General features: G+C 39.5%; 1 protein-coding gene across 1 annotated transcript; it reads right to left on the minus strand.

Moving 5' to 3' along the window:
- Positions 1 to 478: 478 nt before the first annotated feature.
- Positions 479 to 13,488, minus strand: LOC107773308 (farnesylcysteine lyase). The gene is made up of 5 exons (XM_075229654.1): positions 12,979 to 13,488; positions 11,837 to 12,010; positions 2,272 to 2,631; positions 1,951 to 2,126; positions 479 to 1,002 (listed from the first exon to the last, which is right to left on the minus strand). The coding sequence occupies exons 1-5, from the start codon at positions 13,459 to 13,461 to the stop codon at positions 735 to 737; spliced, it is 1,461 nt and encodes a 486-aa protein (XP_075085755.1). The 5' UTR covers positions 13,462 to 13,488; the 3' UTR covers positions 479 to 734.
- Positions 13,489 to 22,848: the final 9,360 nt, after the last annotated feature.

Consider the following 22,848-nt stretch of genomic DNA (forward strand, 5'->3'; position numbering starts at 1 on the left):
AGACTTTTTTCTTTTTTTATAAGGAAATTTATGTAAATTTTTTCACCCACCAAAGCTTGAACTATGATTTCTAATAAATACAATGTTTTTTTTCTCCCCAGTTCAGTAGAGAGTACCCTAAGCTTTTACCAATTAGAAGTTACAATCAATCAATCTTTGGTTTCTCATTAAGTTCGTGCTTATGTCATAGAAATATGGATCCCGCGAGGCCATTTCTCCTGGCTATTGTAGCACGTGTGTCGCCCAGGGCATAAGGGGCATGATGACGTGATGTCATCCTCACCTTCCTCCGGCTTACACTGGCAATCTATTCGGGGCCTTGTACACACCGCCCGTCACACTATGGAAGCTAACTATGCCTGAAGTCATTCACTTAACCACAAGGGGGGGGATGCCGAAGGCAGGACAAGTGACTGGAGTGACGTCGTAACAAGGTAGCCGTACTGGAAGGTGCATCTACCATTTCGCCACCAAGGCATCTTGAAAGTGAATCTTATTCCATGAATATGATATCTATCTAGTGTGATGTATGTAATATATGACAAACGTGGTCTGTATATCATTTTATCCACATCGGGATAAAGAAAGGGAGAATAAAGAACCATATACTTCACAGCTGAACTTATTAGGACGTGGATACACCACAGCTGTATAGCAAGTAAAAAATTTAGGCACTCAACACCTGAAAACTCTGGCATATTCTACATGTATGGAGAAAGGCAAGTGATTTCGACTCACAAGTCTGCATGCACATCATATGCATCATCACCAAAGCTTTCCAATTTCACTGAACTCAAGTGTTTTTGGCCAGTAAGTCTGGAAAGAATCAGCCTTGCGATATTTTCACCAGCAACAGCACTAGTTTCCATGGTGCTAGCTGCATTTTCAAAAGCATTCACATAGTACAAGTGCTGACCATCCAAGATAAAGGGTGCAAATACCTCAGGAGCATGATAGTGCGGGTATGCAGCCCAGTCTATCCGGACTGTCTCATTTCTGACACTGCAAACACAAAAATGCAAACGCTCAGCCTGTAATCAATTTTTTTTTTCTTTTAAACCCCTCCCAAATTAGGAGGATCTATAGTGTTTCCACACTTACCCTCCAACGTGACTCAAACCCAGAAGTAAAAAACTGGTTTAATAAGACAAAGGCACTACATAATAAAAGGACAATTTGAGCCATGAGCCCCTTTTCAAAAGAAACATCGCTTGTACGATATCCATGATGCTTGTACAGTCCCGCAATCATAGCAGCAATATTACGTAACTCATCATAATGGTTACAAGATAAACTTTCACCATGCCACCTAAGAATCTTGGATCCAGAAGTCGTAATAATATGCCTCTTGACTTCTCCAAGAGTACACAGAAAAAAGAGTACATAATTCTATAAATCCTCCATGCATAAAAGAATCACATGAATTATGTAGTCTTTTATCTTTTCTCCTAGTTTTCTTTTGGTGATGGAGCCTAAAGTAACATTGGCTGATGTAGTTGGTTGGAATTAGACAAATGATTTTGAGATTGGTCAACTGTTTCCATGGCAATGGAGATTATCTAAGTCATGATAGTTAACATTTAACCAATAGCTGGGAGAATTGATTAGGCAATAGTTCCTTGTAAGAATCTAATAACCACGGAATCAAAGAAATTCAAACCCTAACATATCATTGATCAATCTCACATGCGTCGCTAGTTTTTTTTATAAAGCTCAATCTCACATGCGTCACTAGTTTTTTGGTAAATCTCACATACATCACTAGTACAAGTACCCAAGGAGTCAAACTAGATGATCAGCTACTCCAATGGCTGCATCAGAAGAACTCAATGGCTATTTTGCATGGTACACAAATTTTTAGCTTATAGAGAAACAACTTATGTAGATGAAAGGATTCAAATGCAGTTACTTCTGATAAAAGATGAAATAGCTAGCCATATAAGATTATACCTGAAGATCTGATCTAATAAAGCATCATCAAGAGATCTTCGAGAAAACACCTTGTATGTCATATCATTGTCCTTATGCTGCTTAATAACTGAGATGCTTGAAAAAGGAACATCAGGTGTCTCGACAGTGCCCACCAGTTGTGGAATATCTGATATGGAACCTAAAGCCAAATAAGCCTTGCAGAGAAAACCATCCCAATTAGTGGAGAATAACACTAGCGCTTTCCTTTTTAGTAATTTTTGAAAGCATAATGAGATTCTATTTTGAGTAATTTTTGTATCTGTAGTGAAGAACAAACAAATCATGAGATGGAGTGCTCACAGGATTTAATAGACCTCTAACAAAAGTTGTATATGTGTGCTGTAATTTCCTCTCAGGTATTGAAATTTCTGGAAGAAAGTGAATTTTCAGCTCATCTAAAGGTGTGGCAACCACTGTTATTCCACATGGGTAAATCTTTCCTTTCATGGTATTGAGTTGATAATTTCCCCCCAGGAAAGAAACTGACTTTACTTCTTCATTAAGGTGCAATTTGACATCTGAATGATTGATCAATTGAGCAGCCATTTGCTGATTCCCTCCTTCAACTGACCATAAGCCTTCTGTGCTTCCAGCCAAAGATACAGCACCGGCAAGTCCACTGATGCTGACACTTTGCCCATAATTGATTCTTGTGATAACCTACAAGGGCAAGAAACCTTGTTGATAAAAAAACAAAAAAAATGCTGTATTTCAATTATTTCAGATCCAAATTCAAACTTTATATTGTGCCTGCCATTTTTAAATTGATCAAAAGGTTAAAATTCTGCTTCAATCTTGAAGCAGCATCAAGTTTGCTGAAGCAGAAAAATTCAGATATTTGAGAATTTCTGAATAAATCTCTCTTCATCTAATGAAAAAACTCGCCCATGGTTCCTATCTCATCCCCTAAAAAAATCTCCTATTTTACTAATACACACCTCATCTTTCCTATTAAAAATAACCTTCTATTTTACCAGTACACATGCATAAGATGTACATATTGAGGCATCTTAACCCAAGCATATCATGAGGACGGTCAGTTAATCTAAAAGACCTGTAACCATATGAATCAATCAACTAAGTCACTGTCACCCATTATAATAAGAATTTTCATGTGCTTGGCCGATGAATTACTGCATTTTAATTACTTTGATCTTAGTTAGTAAACATTCAAATCGTTATTTAATATTTCTGAAGGTTGATTACTTGAATTCGTGTGAAACTAGTGGTTATAATTAGTAGGTTAATTCCATGTGGGATTCGACTACGGACTTGAAAACCGGATTATATTTCCAACGACCGCTAGACCTCTTAGGAGGCATAGTTGGGCGTGATCAGTCCAGTTTTAGGTCCAAAGCTTCCAATTGTGACAAAGCTTTGACCTTCCTTTCTTCCAGATTACCAAAGACTTCTTTGTTCCATTTTTTAAAATCTTCTTTTAGCAACTTCAGTCTTTTTGCCTGCCTTGTATATGGTAAGAATTCCACCAATTATCCACCAACTCGATGAAATTCTTATGTTCCAGCCACATGTCTTTAAATTTGAAACAACCTTTTCCCTTAGTCCAATCACCACACTCCAATAAAATAGGATAGTGATCTGAGGTCACCCTGGGCAGTAACCTTTGTTTTATAAGTTTAAACTACTCATCCCAACTTTCTGAAAATAGAAACCTATCTATTCTGGAAGCACTTTGATTATTCTCCCCTCTGAACCAAGTGAAGGAGCCTCCATGAAGTGGTGGATCTAGCAATGATAGCTCATTAATGATTTTGGAAAATTCCCTCATAGCTCTGTAGTTTCTAGCGTTACCTTTCTTCTCTTCTTCAAATCTGACAGCATTGAAGTCCCCTCCAATTACCCAAGGTTGTAAGGTCAAACCATAAATTGCAGCCAACTCTCCTCACCTTCCTGTCACAAGGTGCATAGACCCCTGTGAACGTGCACTGAAAACCGGAGTTTTCCTCTTGCAAGAAAGTAGTAATAGAATGATGTCCCACATATTTGTCCATGCAACTCCATCTCCTTTTACCCCAATACACCACAATTCCCCCACTATTGCCTTGAGCCTCCAATTCTACACATTCACTCCACCTAGACCCCCCTACTTGCATTATATCATCCTGCCTGAGACCACTCATTTTTGTTTCAAATAGACAAACAACGTCCGCGTTCCATCTCCTTAAAAGCAAATCAATCAATTTTCTTTTCCCACTATCATTCATACCCCTAAAATTCCAACAAATAATTCTCAGCTTCATTTTGAAATAGATAGAACCCTCCTATCCTTACCTCTGCCACCATTTTCCCCACCAACACTGGACTCCCCTTTAAATTTAACCCCAAACTCTAATAGCTTCTTTTCTCTCACACTTTTTTTCCAGGAGAAGCAATTTTGCTAGCAGAAGAATCACATTTCTTTGGCCTTCCAGCAATTTTTCTTTCTGTTGAATTCACTCCCAATTGCTTGCTGATTCTTGTCATGTGTCGTTTTACCCATCTGGATGCTTCAATCTGGTTTAATCTCTCTTGCATGTTTAAGTTCTCCCTTTCCTGCCATGGAAGCATTAGTATCTATTGGGCTGTTGTGATTTCCATCTCATCTTCACTTGTAATGTGAAGGTGAAATTCTTGTGGGACTTCCTCGAAATCATTATCTGAATACCCCCTTAGCATGCTCTCCATCTCCCTATCTGAATTGTAAGTTGTATCTTCTCTGCTCGAATCGTCTTCCAAATTTCCATCTGCTTCTTTTGCCATTTCAATAGCCCATAGACTCTCATTTGTATCTTCTTGTGACTGTACGTCCTCCAAATCCTTCTCCTCCAGGGAAATTATCTTCTCTTTGTTCGCCTCTACTTCGACAAGCAGTGGGTCAAAGGAATTTGACAGTTTTGGATCTCCAGATGCGTAAGTAATACATGGGTCGGCCACTTTTGGTCTATTAAAGACTTTTTGGCCCATTTTTGGTTTAAAACCCCTTCCTTTATTTGCATCTTTTGGGCCTCCCTTCAAAGATTTGTTATTGAAAGCCTTTTGCCCAAAATCTCTCCCAGAATTCTTTGTTTTAGAATTAGTGGAGGGCCTAGGGTTACAAAAGGACATCTTACCCTTTCCTTTAAGTGGCACGTCACCTCTCCCTAAACTCAAATTTAGGTTATTAAATATTCTTGGCACGCTTATATCACGCGTATCCACTCCCTGTACTTTCATCTTGGAACTCGACGGCGCCAAGTTCATCTCATTAATGCGACTGTTCGAGTTCTGGGCCAAAGTTCGATGGTCACCCTCCTTACTCCGATCACCTTCTCTGTTACTTTTCCGATTACATTCTTCCACCCACAAACCAGATCCTACCCATAGAGGTATTCTGAAGATAAGATCCTGCACAATCAATTCCACCGTTGCCAGAAAAGGTGTATCGGAACTTTTCACGCATATTCTCGCCCATTTCAGATGGTGCCTATTTCTTGTATCTTCATCAATACCCAGAAAACCTCCAAAACGATCACCAACCAATTTGAAGATATTCTCCAACCATATACTACCTCTGTTTCATTTTATGTCTTGATGTTTGACTAAAAGGGGGTTTCTGAAAGAAAAAAGACTTTTGACACATAAGCTAACCAACATATATATTGTTACGCGGCGCCTTCCTGAAGTTCCTTGGAAGGGCGACGTAAGGCTAAGCAACCGATGTCAGTGCGGTTGCTATGCGCCAACTGAGGTCCCCTCCGTACGCTAGACTAGATTGTCAGTGTCGTACGGGAAAACCAATGTCGTGAGCAATTGATGATGAAAATGCGGTAAGATGCTATGCGGTGTCGGGGGGGAGGAAAGACCAGTACAGAGAATTGTTTGAATGCTTGAATGCTTTGGTCCCCCTTAATAATGCTTAAAAAAATAAACCAAAGTTACATGAGTTGACCTAAGAAAGCTGTAGAAGCACACTGAAAATGAATGAAGTAAAACTACTCTATAATTACAATGAAAAGGACTTAGTCTTCTACAAGGTGGAAGCAAGTCCGATGGCAGCAACTTTGTCTTGAGCATCAGGGTCTGCGCGCGCGGCACTAGTTGGATCTGCCAGCGGCTGGGCGCTGGTGCTTGGCATTGGATCTGCGCGCGGGGCACTGTCTGTGCGTGCGGCGCTGTTGGCAACATGATGGTTTGTGCGCGCGGCACTGATGGCATTCGCCAGCCGTTGGGCGCTGGCACTGATTATCGGTAGGGCGACAGAGGCGCATGCGCGCTTGTCACTTGGCGCTGCCGAGACCACGGGGCCGACCGTGGCGCTAGGCGTTAGGAGGCTTGCCAGGACGCCACGGGGCGCGTCCAAGGGGTCATGGGTCGATGATGGAAAGCAGCCCATGACATTCTCCCCCACCTGAGTTGGCGACGTCCTCGGAGCCTTACCTGCCGGATGATGATGATTGGTCAGGCTCTTGTTGGCTGGGAGGTCTGTTCCCCTCGGTGTTGTGAGGTGGCTTTCTGAATGATCTTCCATGTATTTCTGAAATGGCCTGAGGCGGCTGACATGGAAGACTGGATGGATTCTCCACCAGGCTGATGTGTTCAGCTGGTATGTGGATTTCCCGATGCGCCTTTCAATGGAAAAAGGTCCGATGTATTTTTGCAATAGGCGAGGATCTTGGGTCCTCTTTGCAAACAAGTTCCGCTTCGGGGTTCTCACCATCATTTTGTCCCCTGCTTGATGTTGGGCAAAATGAAGGTTTTGTTCGGCATACCTCATTGCCCTCTCTTGGGCTTTGACAAGATAGCTCCGCACTATCTTCAAAGTTTGCTCCCATTCTATCGAGAAACTGGCAGCTCGAGGAGATGTTGGCATGTTTGGTGCATTCACATTATGTGGGAGTAGCGGTTGTTGTCCGGTAACAATTTCAAAAGCTTTTTTGTTTGTATGGGCGCACTTTTGTGAATTGAAACACAACTGAGGAGCATCCAGAAGCTTCACCCAATGTGTATGTGACCCGGTTGCAAATTGGCGGAGATATTCCTCTAGCATGTCATTGAACCGGTCTGTCTGGCCATCTGCTTGTTGATGGAAGTTTGAGTTATGACTCAATTTGGATCCGAGGCAACTGAAGAGTTGGGTCCAAAATTTGCTAATGAAGCGTGGGTCGCAGTCACTAATGATGTTATTGGGCATGCCCCAAAGTTTGACAACATGAGAGAAGAAGAGTCGAGCTGTATCTTCTGCCGATATGTTCTGTGGGGCTGCGATGAAGGTAGCATACTTGAAAAATTGGTCTACTACCACCATGATGGTTGCATGATTTCCGACCTTGGGTAATCGTGTGATGAAATTCAGGGAAATGCTTTCCCAAAGTCTATGTGGGACAGGTAGCGGCTCCAAGAGTCCCGCTTGTGCTGAGTGATCCGACTTGTCCTTTTGGAATGCTTGACAAGTCTTCACACGATGAGGGGCGCCATGAGCTGTTGGACGCCGATGATCTGATGTTTGTTTGATGATGTTGAGGGCAGCCGGAACCGTAGGTTCAGGTCTGTTGGTTCCCTTCTTTGACTGCATGGCCGAGATGTTTCCAGCGGCCATCTTTATGGGTATGCATGGTATGGTGCGGGGTTTGGCCCCGTTGTCTCCCATCATTAGGAGCATGTTGGCATATGGCACCGGGATGGTGTTGGTCTGCCTGAGGAATTCCAATCCCACTATCAGTTCGAAGTCATCGATGATAGCTATGCGTAGGTCGAATATTCCCTTGTATGGGCCAAGCTTCATTGGCACTTCTTTGGCTATTCCACTCACTGGCTGAGATGGAGAGTTGATAGCCTTGACACGACCCTTGCATTTTTTCACTGCTAGACCGAGGCGTTGCACCTGAGTTGAGGCCAGGTAGTTGTGGCTAGCACCCGTGTCTATCAATGCACGAATAGGTCTGCCATTTACTTTCATGTCGACGAACATTAAGGTCCTCTTTTGTGTTGTGGGAGGCCTCACATCCGCCTTTCCTTTCCCTTTCTTATCGATTGGGCATGCGTTCTTCTTGGGGTTGCCAGCACTGGTTCCCGCCAAGGTATCATGAATGGAGCCAACAAATGCGTTGAAGGCACCTACTTGTTCTGAGCCGTCCTGATCTGACTCATCATCGTCAACAGTTTGTTGAGCATTGATTTGTGTATTGGGGCATTGATTGTTCCAATGTTCCCCGCCGCAATGACGGCATTCTGATGGGGGCTTTCTCCCCTTATGGTTGTTGACTGATGCAGCACTGTTGCTGCTTGAGGAAGGAGTCTTAGATTTGGATGCACCTCGATCTCCTCCGTTTCTGTTGGGGCCACCGTTGCTAGGTTGGCTCCCGTTGTATCCCCCTCGGACAGGCGGTTGGGGCCTATCCTTCTGAGTTTCCAACTGATAATCCCCAAGGCACTCTGCAACTTGAATGGCCTTGGGCAGGGTATTCGCCCTTTGTCTTTGCAGCTCCATACGAGCATGAGGTTTCAAACCTTCTATGAATGTGAACAGTTTGTCTTTGTCCCCCATATCCCGTATGTTTAGCATGAGTGCGGAGAATTCACGCACGTAGTCCTGCACCGACTTGGTGTGGCGGAGTTCACGCAATTTTCTCCGTGCATTGTATTCCACGTTTTCGGGGAAGAACTGCAGACGTATGGTTGCCTTCAGTTCTGCCCATGTGTTGAGAGTATCTTCACCGGCCTTGATGGCTTCGTATTTGACTCGCCACCAGAGTTTTGCATCGCCTTGAAGATACATAGCAGCAGTTGCTACCTTTTTGGATTCTTCCAATTGTCCTACGGCATCGAAGTATTGTTCGATGTCGAAGATGAAGTTTTCCACTTCTTTAGCGTCCCGGGCTCCGTTGTATGGCTTTGGCTCCGGAATTTTCAGCTTTTGTGGCACGGGGGCAATGTTCATGGCACCCCTGATTTGGTTTTCGCCTCCTTTGGGCAGGCTTTGAAGGGCAGCATTGACAACATTGAGCTGGCCTGTCAAGTTGTCTATGGTTTGTTGCATGACGGTCAGTCTGTCTGTCTCTAGTTCCCGATGGGCTAAATCCTCGGCACGCTCCTGTTGGAGGCCCTCGAATTTGCCATGAATTTCGGTTGCCTCGACGGCTGCCGTTTGCCGGTCTTACTCAGAGTCGCGACTGATATTTGCTATGTCAATTTCGGCCTGCCGCATTCTGCGGTCCAGGTCGTCCAACCTTTGCACTAGGCTGGTTTTTAGATCAGGCAACGTATCCACGATGGGCCATAATTCGTCAACCGTCTCTTGAAGGGTCGTGATGCGATCCCCATAATTCACCATGGTCAGAAATGGTGATGATGATGGCAATGAGTTCCCTCGTCCGATGTCGAGCCTAGGCTCTGATACTAACTGTTACGCGGCGCCTTCCTGAAGTTCCTTGGAAGGGCGACGTAAGGCTAAGCAACCGATGTCAGTGCGGTTGCTATGCGCCAACTGAGGTCTCCTCCGTACGCTAGACTAGATTGTCAGTGCCGTACGGGAAAACCAATGTCGTGAGCAATTGAGCAACGGAAAATGAGCAATTGATGATGAAAGCTGATGATTGTATTGATGATAATGAAAGCCATTACAAGATGCTATGCGGTGTCGGGGGGAAGACACCAGTACAGAGAATTGTTTGAATGCTTGAATGTTTGAATGCTTTGGTCCCCCTTAATAATGCTTAAAAAAAATAAACCAAAGTTACGTGAGTTGACCTAAGAAAGCTGTAGAAGCACACTGAAAATGAATGAAGTAAAACTACTCTATAATTACAATGAAAAGGACTTAGTCTTCTACAAGGTGGAAGCAAGTCCGATGGCAGCAACTTTGTCTTGAGCATCAGGGTCTGCGCGCGCATTGCTGTGGGCGCGCGCGGCACTATTTGGATCTGCTAGCGGCTGGGCGCTGGTACTTGGCATTAGATCTGCGCGCGGGGCACTGTCTGTGCGTGTGGCGCTGTTGGCAACACGATGGTTTGTGCGCGCGGCACTGATAGCATTCGCCAGCCGCTGGGCGCTGGCACTGATTATCGGTGAAGCGACAGAGGCGCATGCGCGCTTGTCACTTGGCGCTGCCGAGACCACGGGGCCGACCGTGGCGCTAGGCGTTGGGAGGCTTATCGGGACGCCACGGGGCGCGTCCAAGGGGACTTTTGACACATAAGCTAACCAACATATATATAAGATATAGTGTGTTTGACTGGAAATGGAGTTTAAAAATGAATTAACTCTATACACATAAGCTCTATAATGTGTGAGTGTATGGGTGTGTAACATACTAAAAATAATCTTAGGATCTTGTGGTTTCAAACATGTCATGCCATACCTACAACAGAGTGTTACTAAGCGTAAAGTGGGAATATTAAGCAATTTCAAAATATAGAGAGGTGTAAATATTTTTGGAACAAACTTAAAAGAAAAGAGTGTCACATAAAATGGAAGAAGGGAGTAACAATCATAATAAAAGCTTTTCACAATCAGAGGCTAGTAAATCTTTTCACTTGTAATAAAGAGAGCCTATGGCGCCAAAAACATTTAAGTAACTAAAGGCTAGAACTGGGAGCAAAGCCTTATTGTTCATGGCTTCTTGTTCAACAACCGTGACACACTTGTTATAATCATATAGTCATGAAGCCACATGGTTTAGCCTCACAATTACATTGAAAACACCATAGGCAAAGTAGCAGAGGACTGAGGGAAAACTGTTGATCAAGAACACAACTGGTAATGGTAACAGGATCTAGTACTGGTTGAATGTTTGGGTGGGAAATTCTGGTAAAGAAATTTTCTTGCATATTTTGGATAACAAAGGACAAGGAGACCATAGACAAGATGGATGTCAAGACAATTGATGCTTCCTTGCAGAGGACATAAATCTATAATAAATTTTGGTAATGGAGAGAAAGTATAATGGAGAAGATCATCCACGAAGAGCTTCTCAGTAAAGTCATATCACGATTGAATTATCAACGGTAGCGTTTAGGTCTATGGAGATCCTTATGGAAGATAGAGACAGCTAAGCAATAGTTTTCATCTGTTGTGCAGCTTGGAAACTATAGTAACAATGAGTAACTTGAAAAGGATGAGACTAAAAATAGTAAGTTAATCGCAAATAATGAGGATGTCACTTTACCTTAGATATATCGGCCCTAGTTTATTCTATGTTTGATATTGCATGGAGGTTATCTAAACTAAGGAAGATGGATGCTAGGAAGGAGTTGTGGAATGTCCATCATATGGTTGATTTTTAAGAGAAATCGTCAAGGGCTCAAAGTACATTCTAGAGGTCAAAAGACTTCTTGTGTTTCATTTGTAATTTAGAATAGAATATACAGTCCATACTGTACTACTTGAATCTTTTTGGAGATTTGAAGTGAGCACGTACAGTAAAATCAGCAGTCTGGCGTCATATTAATAAATTATGTTGACTTATCAAAATAACTCATTGTCTTGTACAAACTTTAGCATCTACTGTATTAAGGACATCAGACACTTTCTCATAAGTCCAATTGTTGTATCGATAGCCAACATGATTGTTAACTTTACCTCAAAAAACAACAAAAATGATATGTCATCTTTACCCTTACCCATCTGACAGTGTAAAGAGTATGCAGATAACAAGACCAAACTTGGTTATATTCTAAAAGGCTAATCTCATCTTGTTTTATGAAGCCACTTGTAAAATAAAGGATGACAATAAACTGCAGAATAGGCAAGAGTTACCATCAAGCACTAACATACTGAGTGGTATGACCTCTGCCAATTTCAAGCACAGCAAAAAAGGAGTAGCAACAGGATACATGTTAAAATGAAAGGAATCATACATGGAGAACGTAGAACAGAGGTTTCTTCTTACCGTGACAAGTTCTTGAATGAGTCGAGGAGACAAACCAGCATCTAGTAACTCCTCCTGCAATGTTCGCTTCGTCATATTGTAAAGCCCGGACCATTTAAGCATCTCTTCCACAGTCTCAAATACTGGCCGCGACTCAAAACTTTTATAATACTTCAAGAAACTATCCACGGTGCCCTACAAACAAATTTCCATGTCACAACATCACAAGAAGCTCAAGGACTTTCTGCAGAATGCAAATGTCTTGACAATTAGCTGGAACTTGACCAAGAATCTTCTTAAACTGTATACCATGCTCATGCAGTCAAAGATCGAGTGGAAGGACTCCATCAAGAAAAAAGTTGAAATTGTAAACGCTATGATAATAGGTGGAATGAACCATAATGAAGGAAGCAACATCGTAAGCACTGTGATTCCCTCATAGCTTATAGTGTGTCTACAATGTTCACAAACAACATTATACATGAACAAGGCCATCACAACACTGAACCAAAAATTTTATATATATATATATATATATACATTCTTTTCAAAGCACTATGTCCAATCTATGAACGTAATAGTGGTGGAGCCGGGAGGTAGAGGGCAACGGCCAGCTACGCCCTAGTTTTTCTATAACTATCAACACTACCCTAAAAATTTTAGTAAAATTTTCCTTAACTCCATATTCGACACCGCCCTTCTCAAGAATGTGGCTCCGCCACTAAGTGTATAATATAGCACGGCATTATGATAAGGAAATCTATAGAACGAAAACAAACTGTGTACATTGTTACCAGGACAAACCAAAGGCACAAAAACATGGTCCTAAATGCCAAAAGCACAACATTCACAATCAAATATAAATATGATATGCATAGAAATCTGTACCAACTAACAAAGCCTCGGTCCCTTTAATTAACTACCTTGTTTGCTCTTAAATACCTACACCGCAAGTTGCTCCTTAGATCCCACTACTAACTTACAGAAAAATAGAGCTATACTAACTATATTCTCCTAATCTTTTGCCCACTGCCTCAGTTTTTCACTATAGCATTAACTAAAAAATCTTGTTTTTCATTAAATTTCCACAAATTTTTAGTTAATAAGAAAAGGAAAAAAGGAGCTGTTGGCATGTTCCACAATTGCTAGTGAAGTTGGAATACCTCAACGAAGGTCCTCATGCGAAACAGAGAGAAGCCATAGCGAAAGAAAAACAAGATGGAATTGGCGAAGGACACAAGGCTTTGGAATATAGGGAGCTTCGATTGGGATGTGAAGGTTTTGAAAACGAACTCGCGTCCATCCCAAATGCCAAATGAGGAATCAGATTCAGAAGGTCGGACAGAGAGATTTAGATATTTAGTGTAATTCAAAGCGTGGTAGTTCTTGGGGTGAAGAATGGAGGCACCGGCCTCGAATGTCTCGCCGGAAATAGTCACCGTTGCCATGCGCCCTCCGACAGCATCGTGCCGCTCGAAGATTCTGATTGTGCCGATTTCGGAGTTTGAATAGCTCCGCAGGAAGTGCGCCACGGAGGAGCCGCCGATTCCGCTGCCGATAATGCAGACAGTCGGAGATGATTCCGTGGAGATAAGTACAAGTGATAAAACCACAACATTAATGGCTGACTGGAGATTCTTCTTCATTTCGTTGCTTACTTGATATGTTATTAATTAATGGAGCTTCTTATAGCCTCTTTGTTTAACCTTCTAAAATATAAAACTTTTTTTTTCCAAAAATATTTTTAGTAAAGTTTGACTAATTAAATTTTAGAATAACAATTAATATTTGATCAAATTTTTAAAAAATATTTCTAAGTATACTTTTTTTAACAGTGATATACTCTTAGTGAAAACTGCTTTATTGTTCACCCAAAAAAAAAACTTTGCCAAACACACTATTCCTTAGTAAGAAGTTGACTTGTTGCTTCGAAAGGTTTTAGTACCTGATAGTCGCATGTGAAAATTTAAAGAAAAGTCATACACACACAATACTTAATTATATGAAAGAGCTAGTAAACTAATTCGCGCAGAAAGACCTCGCTAATTTATGAAATGATATTTTCTAAATTTTAAGAATTAAAAATAACCAAAAAAGTAAGTTCTTGCATAAACTAAAATATTGAATAGTAACTGTCACGGCCTAAAATACAACTAGTCGTGAAAGCACCTAACTCAACCAGCTAGTTAAGCCAATTAATAACTATTCAATTCCAATAAAAAATTAATAAGACAATTAAGTAAAAGAAAATATATACATCTTATGCATTCCCCAAGGAGTGGTAGTACAAATCATGAGCGTCTAAGATTTAGAATTTACAAAGCGGGTATGAAATAAAGTACATCATCTATTTGAAATATACATGAACAGATCTTTCATAAGTCTAGAACTACCATGAACAAGAGGCAGTTATAACCGGAACACGGGTACATCTTCAAATCCAACTCCCGTCGAACACAGTAACATCAGCATCCAACATCTGCACACAAGGTGAAGAAGTGTAGTATGAGTACAACGGACCTCATGTACTCAATAAGTAACAAACCTAACCTTAGGTTGAAAGTAGTGACGAGCTGGAACAGAGGTCGGAGTCCAACACCAATAACCAACAACAGTTCATAACAACATAATAATAATGGTACAAGAAAACATACTTAGATATAAGATGCTCAACTCGTACGCAATTCCAGAAAAATAGGCATGCTTTTCAAGTATATCAGTGAAAATCCAAATTCTTTTACCGAAATTACCAAAATATGAGTAGGTTTGTAAAATTGTGATTTTTTCCAAAACTTTTCAATAATAATTAAGACGTTTTATTTTTATTTTCCAGATAGCACGAGAAAAGTACATCTCTATGCCTACATGTCACTGTGCAGGTGAAATCATGAATGTCACCAAAACCAGGTAGCAGAAAGAAATGCATCTTTATGCTCAGTCACTCAGTACTCAATGTTAAATGCAATGTATCTCAGTGTTGTACTCACACTCTCCGAGTACTCAATCTCATTGCCTCACACTTTCCACTCATCATGCTCAATCACTCGATATGCTCAGTCACTCAGTACTGTATATGGCTAATCCAGCCCAAGGAAGATCCATCTCAAACCCTAAACCCTAAACCCTAAACCCTAAACCCTAAACCCTAAACCCTAAACCCTAAACCCTAAACCCTAAACCCTAAACCCTAAACCCTAAACCCTAAACCCTAAACCCTAAACCCTAAACCCTAAAACCCTAAACCCTAAACCCTAAACCCTAAACCCTAAACCCTAAACCCTAAACCCTAAACCCTAAACCCTAAACCCTAAACCCTAAACCCTAAACCCTAAACCCTAAACCCTAAACCCTAAACCCTAAACCCTAAACCGAGTACTCGGAGATATATATATATATATATATATATATATATATATATATATGTCAACTGACAGTCAGTCACTTAGTACTTTATAAGGCATATCCAGCCCAGGGGAAGATCCATCCCCAAATATAAATGATTCGGGGAAGATCCATGCCCAGGGAAGATCCATTCCTCAATATAAATCAACTGTACTCACTGGGGGTGTGTACAGATTCCGGAGGGACTCCTTCGGTCCAAGCGCTATAATAAGCCAGATCCAGGCATAACTCAATAAAAACATGCTGCGGCGTGCAACCCGATCCCATAATATCACTCACAATCAGGCCCTCGGCCTCACTCAGTCATCAATCTCTCGAGTCTCTCAGGCTCATAATGCCATGAAACTAGCCCAAAAATAATGATATAATGTATCAATAAATAGCAACAGAGACTGAGATACGATATGAAATGAATGAACATGACTGAGTATGAAAATGCAATGTAAGCAAATAACTCAACAGTAAAAATAACCTCAGTGGGTCCTAACAGAATGAGCATGTATCTTAGACATAGTTTCTAACGTGTATCACAGCTCAATAGCTCTAGTACGTAGAGATTTCATGGTTACAGATATGATCAGGTAACTACACAGTACCACAGAAATAATGATGTCTCAATTTACACGGTGCACGCCCATACGCCCGTCACCTAGCATGTGCGTCACCTCAACATCCAACACATAACACGTATATTCAGGGTTCATACCCTCAGCACCAATTTTAGAAGTGTTACTTACCTTGAATAAGCCAAATCCCATACCGAGAAAACCAAGTGATGCTCCAACAATGCCATCTCGCGCGTACCGACCTCCAAACGGCTCAAAACTAGCCAAAAGCAACTCACATACATCAAATAAAATCTAAGAAAATAATTCCAATTGATAGAGGTCGAATCTTTACTCAAAAGCCCAAAATCAACCAAAATCAAACCTGGGCCCGTACCTCAGAACCCGATAAAACTCACAAAATCGGACAACCCATTCCATTTCGAGTCCAACCATACTAGTTCCACCCAAATCTGACTCTGAATCGATATTCAAAACTCAAAAACTCACTCTATGAAACTTTAGGCTAAAACCCCCAAATTTCTCTTTAAAATCCATAATCCATTTACCAAACACGAAGATAAAATTACGAAATATAATCACAAGTGAGTCAAGAATGCTTACCCTAAGTCACATGGTGAAAATTGCTTCAGGAATCGCCTCAATCCGAGGTCTATAGCTCCAAATATGAACAAAACGACCAACCCTCGATTTAAAAGCTTCTGCCCAGCCATTTCCGCTTTTGCGGACACATGAGCCGCTTCTGCGACACGAGCTCCACTTCTGTGGACTCCACTAGCCAGCTGGCCCCTTGCACCTGCAGATCTCCGTCCGCTTCTGCGCACCCGCAGGTGCAAAGCCAAACACGCTTCTGCGCTCAAGTTCGCTTCTGCGCCCAAGACCATCGCTTATGCGGGGCCACAGATGCGCCCGAATTTCCGCTTCTGCGATCGCCTTTGCCCAGGTCTCACCTCGCTTCTGCGAAGAAGGCCCCGCATCTGCGACGTCGCTTCTGCCACCAATTGTACGCAGATGCGGCCACACCAGAAGCAGAAGCCTTAGCCAAATGCAACATGCGACGAAATGGTCCGAAACTCACCCGAGCCCCTCGGGACCCCGTCCGAATATACCAACAAGTCCCATAACATAACACGAACCTACTCGAGGCCTCAAATCACACGTAACAACATCGAAATGATGAATCACACCTCAAATCGAACTTAATGGACTCTAGAACTTTCAACTTCCAAAACTCGCGCCAAAACATATCAAATCAACTCAGGATGAACTTAAATTTTGCACACAAGTCCCAAATAACATAACGAAGTTATTCCAATTTCCGGAACCACAATCTGAATCCGATATCATCAAAGTCAACTTCCAGTCAAACTTATGAATTTTTCAATTTTTCAAATTCCTCACTTTCGCCAATCTCGAATCTTTCCAGAAATATCCAATTGCAAATCCGGACATACGCCCGAGTCCAAAATTACTATCCGGACCTAACGAAGGCCTCAAAACTTCGTTCCGGAGTCAAATTCACAAAAGTCAAACTTGGCTAATTTTTCCAAATCGATTCCGAATAACCTGAAAATTAAAACCGACGATTCACATAAGTCATAATACATCATACAGAGTTACTCATACCCTCAAACTACCGAGCTAAGTGCAAATGCTCGAAATAACCGGTCGGGTCGTTATTGTAACCCTTAGATCAATCCACTTTGCTCGAACTAAAATTTATTATAAAAATGATCTCTGTTAACAGTTGTGAAAGTACAGTTTTTCATTTAGGAATTCATGGTTCCTGATAACTGTTACTTAAATGTCAATGATTTCTCTTAGCCTTATAATAAGATTTAGCTGCAATTGACTTTTGTTTTACTTGCAAAGGGGTTATATTAGTATGATATGGAGTAAGATCTTTATGCAGATTTTAGTGCGACAAAAATATTTATTTATTGAGAAAACAACATGTTGATCCTAGTCTCAATATTTTGGTTATTATACCATCATCAAAAGTAATTTTTTATTGAAGATAACTTGGGACTATTTGAAACACCAAACTGCCAAATTATATTCAGTAAGAATTAACGACAAAAATGAACATCTATTGCGAAAAACTAAAAAAATAAATATCTACAATAAAATTTATAGTTATAACATTCTAGCAAACAAAACTATACAACATGAATCAAGCATATGGCACCGGCAATTTTTTTTCAAGGCACGTTATACTTATAAAATTGATCGGTGTCTAATTTATTATTAGCGTATTTGTGTCGTAGTATATTGAAGGGATATAGTGCATGACAGTTGAAACTCTTATCAAGGTAGCCTTGGCCGTACCCTATATTTATGTTACCTTTTAACCAGTACCCTATTTTTTAAAATTATTGATTTAGTAGTCATCTCACAAAAAATCCGTAATAATATGATAATTATACCGCTAGCAAAAGATATAAAACGATCTCATCCTCTCCTCTTAGCAACTTTATAAAAATATCAGAAACTTGTCCAAATTCATCTTCAGAATCACACTTGAAGTTGTTTCACCTTGAATCTAAAATTTCATGCTAATGTAGCATGAAGTTGTTTCATGTTGCATGAAGTTGTTTCATGTTGAAGCTAAAACTTCATGCTAGTGCATGCTGAAGTTATTTATCCTGCAGTCTAGAGTTTGTCATGAATTTTATCCGAAGTTTCAGTCTAAACATGCTGAAATTATATAGTTCATTTGCTAAAATTTCAGACTAAACATGCTGAAGTTATTTAGTTCATTTGCTAAAATTTCAGACTAAACATGCTTAAGTTATTTGGTTCATTTGCTAAAACTTCAGACGAAACATGCTTAAGTTATTTAGTTCATTTGCTGAAATTTCAGACTAAACATGCTTAAGTTTGTGTCTTGTAGTATGTAATTTTAGTTCATTTGCTAAAACTTCAGACAAAACATGCTGAAGTTATTTTGTTCATTTGCTAAAATTTCAGACTAAACATGCTGAAATTTTTTAGTTCATTTGCTAAAACTTCAGACTAAACATGCTTAAGTTTTTGTCTTACAGTATGTAATTTTCTAAAGAGTTTTTACTAATGCATGCTGAAGCTATTTAGTTCATTTGCTAAAATTTTATACCAAAACATGCTGAAGTTTTGTAATGTAGTGTACAGTTTTGTCCTTAGTTTTATCCGGAACTTCAGTCTAAACAAGCTGAAAGTTTTCAGTTTATTTGCTAAAATTTCAGCCTAAACATGCTTAAATTTTTATCCTGCAGTTTGTCAATAGTCTTTTATTAAAAAAGGGCAAAATCGTCTTTTTAAAATACTTTTAACAAAAGAATGGGTACGAATGCAAATAAAAAAACAAAACGGGTATAAGTTAAAAAGGGGCGACCAAATAGGGCGCCCATCCAATTTTTACGGTAGCCTTGAATCATCCTAACTCTCTTCATTCTAATTTAAGTACAAAGAAAAATAGGAGATTATCTTAAAGCCCAACTGTTCAAGGACGGGAAAAAATTTCAAGGCTCCCCAAATCTAAGTAGAGGTATCTATAACAATCATCAAACCGATTGGACCCCCACAATGTTACATAGTTCTTGAGATTTTTCATCATTTTATTGTCGATATCGAGAAAATGGAATAACGGTATTAGTCATAGTCATTTTTGTTATGATTGCTCAACATTTGACATTTCGACAGATCCTCCTTACAAACTTATTTGAGCCCAAAAATCCAACTCCTAAAATTAAATGACAAAAAGAGCATGATTGATCAGAAACAACAGAAAAAAACAAGAAATGTCATGATATTTTATTGGAATTCACACGCGTAATAGATTAAATATTAGTGAAATGATTAACTGGTAGTTGTAATCACTGCAAAGAAGCCTAAGCCGAAATAAAACACATCAATATATGGATGAACCTTGACATCTTTTCGTTAACACATTTATAATACATAGACATAGACAACTATAGAGGCGGCTGAGAAATAAATTTCACCGCTACTGATAATTCTCAGCATTTAGCAAGAAATTGATTCTCAAAATGGTAACATAAATAATAACAACAATGAGAATCAGTGAAATTTATTTTTCTCTTGTGGTCTTCCTGCAAAAGCTATAATCAACAATGAGAAATAGTAAAAAGTGTTTTTCTCATAATGCAGAAAAATCACATAGTACACCTGCAAAAGCTAAAATCGACGAATCAAGACAGTGGAAGAGCAAAATTTCAGGAAGTTAGTTGGTCACATCAACATCTCCAATTTTGAGTTAAAAGTTAGTTAGTTGAAAATGAATTTTATCAATTCTCCAGATATTTTTTGTCCGATTATTAAAAATACATCGTACATTTATTACTATACATGGATTGAGTATTAGTAAAACCTCTCTTCATCTCCCCTCTAATTCTTTCTTCCTCAGCATTTCACCATTTATGCATTGCTCGAGCTCTGCTCGTACTCAACATTTGCTTTGTGGAAGTCCTCTGAGTTCCTGAAAGTTGTATAAGCCTTCTAATACTTCTCAACGTCCTACTTTCTAGTTTTGGTAATTCTAGTATATTGGCAAAAGGAGTATCAGTATCCCAAACATTTTTAAAAGTCTGTTGCATTTCTAAAGCAAGTTCCTGCATTTATTCATGTATTTAAAATTAAAATTTTTGAAATAATTTTTGAAAGCTTACTTTCATACATATATTAAGAGATTTTTTCGATTAAACTGATGCAGTTAAATTATCCATATTGAGAATATGTACCTAATATCATTTCATGGTTTTGATTTTAGATTTTAATTTGTATTTCAAAACAAATCTATGATTATGCATGAATCATTTCCATTTTATAGAAGTGTTCAAATATTTAAGGGAAAGAAAAAAAAAAAGAAACTCATGCTTTGCTTCTGTTTCAATTTCAGAGCTACTCTCTATTTTTTTCTCAGTGCAATTCTCGAATTCATCACTATAGAAAAGCAATATCAGCTAGATCGCGTAGCAAGTAAATCACAACCTCATCGATCAAATAAATAAATTATTTTGGTATAGACTTGATAAATAAAATTACCATCAATTTAACTGTTAAGTCTCATAGTGAGCTTCATTATGTGAAAGGTATGTTATTATATTCGAATCTGAAACTAAAATATCGGCATTGAAATATCGATAAGCATAAAGGAACGACTAGCTCCAATAGATAAAATATTTGACAAATATACTGTGCAAAAGGGAAAATAATATATCAAGCGGCTATTATCAATATCTTGAAATTTAATTATTTATTCTTTGAGAGTAACTATTTTCAGACATGTCTTCTATGAGGATCTATGATTTTTATAATCTTACATTTCTTATCATTAAAAAATTTCTTCTCTGGAGCTCCAAAAGGAAAGTGCCTAGAGAATGTAGTTGGAAAGAAACTTAAAAAGGTAAGTATAATTAACATCTTCATGTCCCCATGAGAAAACTAAACGAATACAAAAAAAAAATGTAAATTACAAAATATAGAATTTTTCGCTTGAGATGTCATAGGAATCCAACAACTTGAATTAGATTATTTACAATATCATGCAATAATTGTGAGCACCATACTGCAAAACGAATGTTACAAAAACTATCATGCGCTCAAGATAGTGTCATATGAAAAATCATACAATATATGATACTCCATTCATATTAGTTGAAATAATACTTAGCCTTGGATAGTATCCGGCCAGGCTGCTTCTGCCATCCATCAAAAGAACATTCACGATAAGAAAAGATAACATTAGAAGTAATTCTCACCCTTCTTCAGCTTCTGTCTTCAACTAGTAAACTCACTAACTCGGTTTTTTCATGATCCCCTCTGATATTATATTTCTTTTATGCTATTACAACAAGAGTAAACTTTCAAGCCCCGAACTCGGGAGCGTGACCGGCGCTCAACCGAGTGAACCCGGTCAAGCAAGCCTGTTAGCTACTTTCTACCCACTCACTTATGAATAAAGATAATACATATTTTCGTTAATTAGACAATAAGAAGATCATGTATACAATACCAATTCATTATCATTAGCAACTTCAGTTTAAAGTCTCAAATTACACATAGTTTCATGGTCTGAAGTGGGACAAATAATTCAAACACAACATAACTTGTTTGACTTCCCCAACACTAATATACAACTCACACTATGTCTACGGAGCCTCTAATAGATACAAAAGAGTACTATGATAGTGCCGACAACAAGGCTTTGGCTATACCTCAAACACAATACACAAGGAACAAACGATACATGACCCCGAAATGAAGTGGGGCTCACCAAGTCAACTGGGAAGAGGGTGTACCGCTATCATTGATCAATGTCTCCTGCTGTGAATCACCTACATCCATTGAAGATGCAGCGCCCCCGGTAAAATGGACGTTAGTACATATGGATTAGTACTAGTATGAATGAAAAAACACCATCTCAATAGAACAATTAATAATACAAGCAAGAACAATCATAATATCAGTGGAAGCCTCAAACGACATCAAACCTCAAGTTAGGACCAAGACATTGTTCAAATAAATTTCTATATTTTAAGTTGGAATATCTTTAGTACCAATATGCCACCGTTCACAATATCACCGTACTTTTAGCACGGAGTCCGATCACGTCCCGATCGGCTAGGCCGTCTCATTCGAGACATCAACCACAATCACAATTTCAATTATAATTTCCAGCACAATCACCACCATGTGTGCGGCATGGCGTCCGATCACGACCCAATCGGCTAGGCCATCTCACCACAATGATATGTGGATCGAAATAATCCTTTTCTACCAGTCATCTCGTTTCATACTTCTTTCACATCTTTTTATTTTATTGGCACTAGTAGCCACAATTATAAAATTATTCTTGGCACGTCGGTCGTATTTAGTATTTCATGCTCATATTTTTCACTTTCAAACATCATCATCATCATCAACAACAAGGCGTTTCAAATCAAGTTTTTTAGTACACATGTGAGTAATTAAGAGTCTTAGGCATATAGAGATTTTTAATAAAATTTGGCATAATAGCCTTCGTTTGAACTTGACTTGAAGTCGAAACATTTTTAATGCACAACC

The sequence above is a fragment of the Nicotiana tabacum genome, chromosome 14 (genome assembly GCF_000715075.1).
Source record: "Nicotiana tabacum cultivar K326 chromosome 14, ASM71507v2, whole genome shotgun sequence".
NCBI lineage: Eukaryota > Viridiplantae > Streptophyta > Magnoliopsida > Solanales > Solanaceae > Nicotiana > Nicotiana tabacum.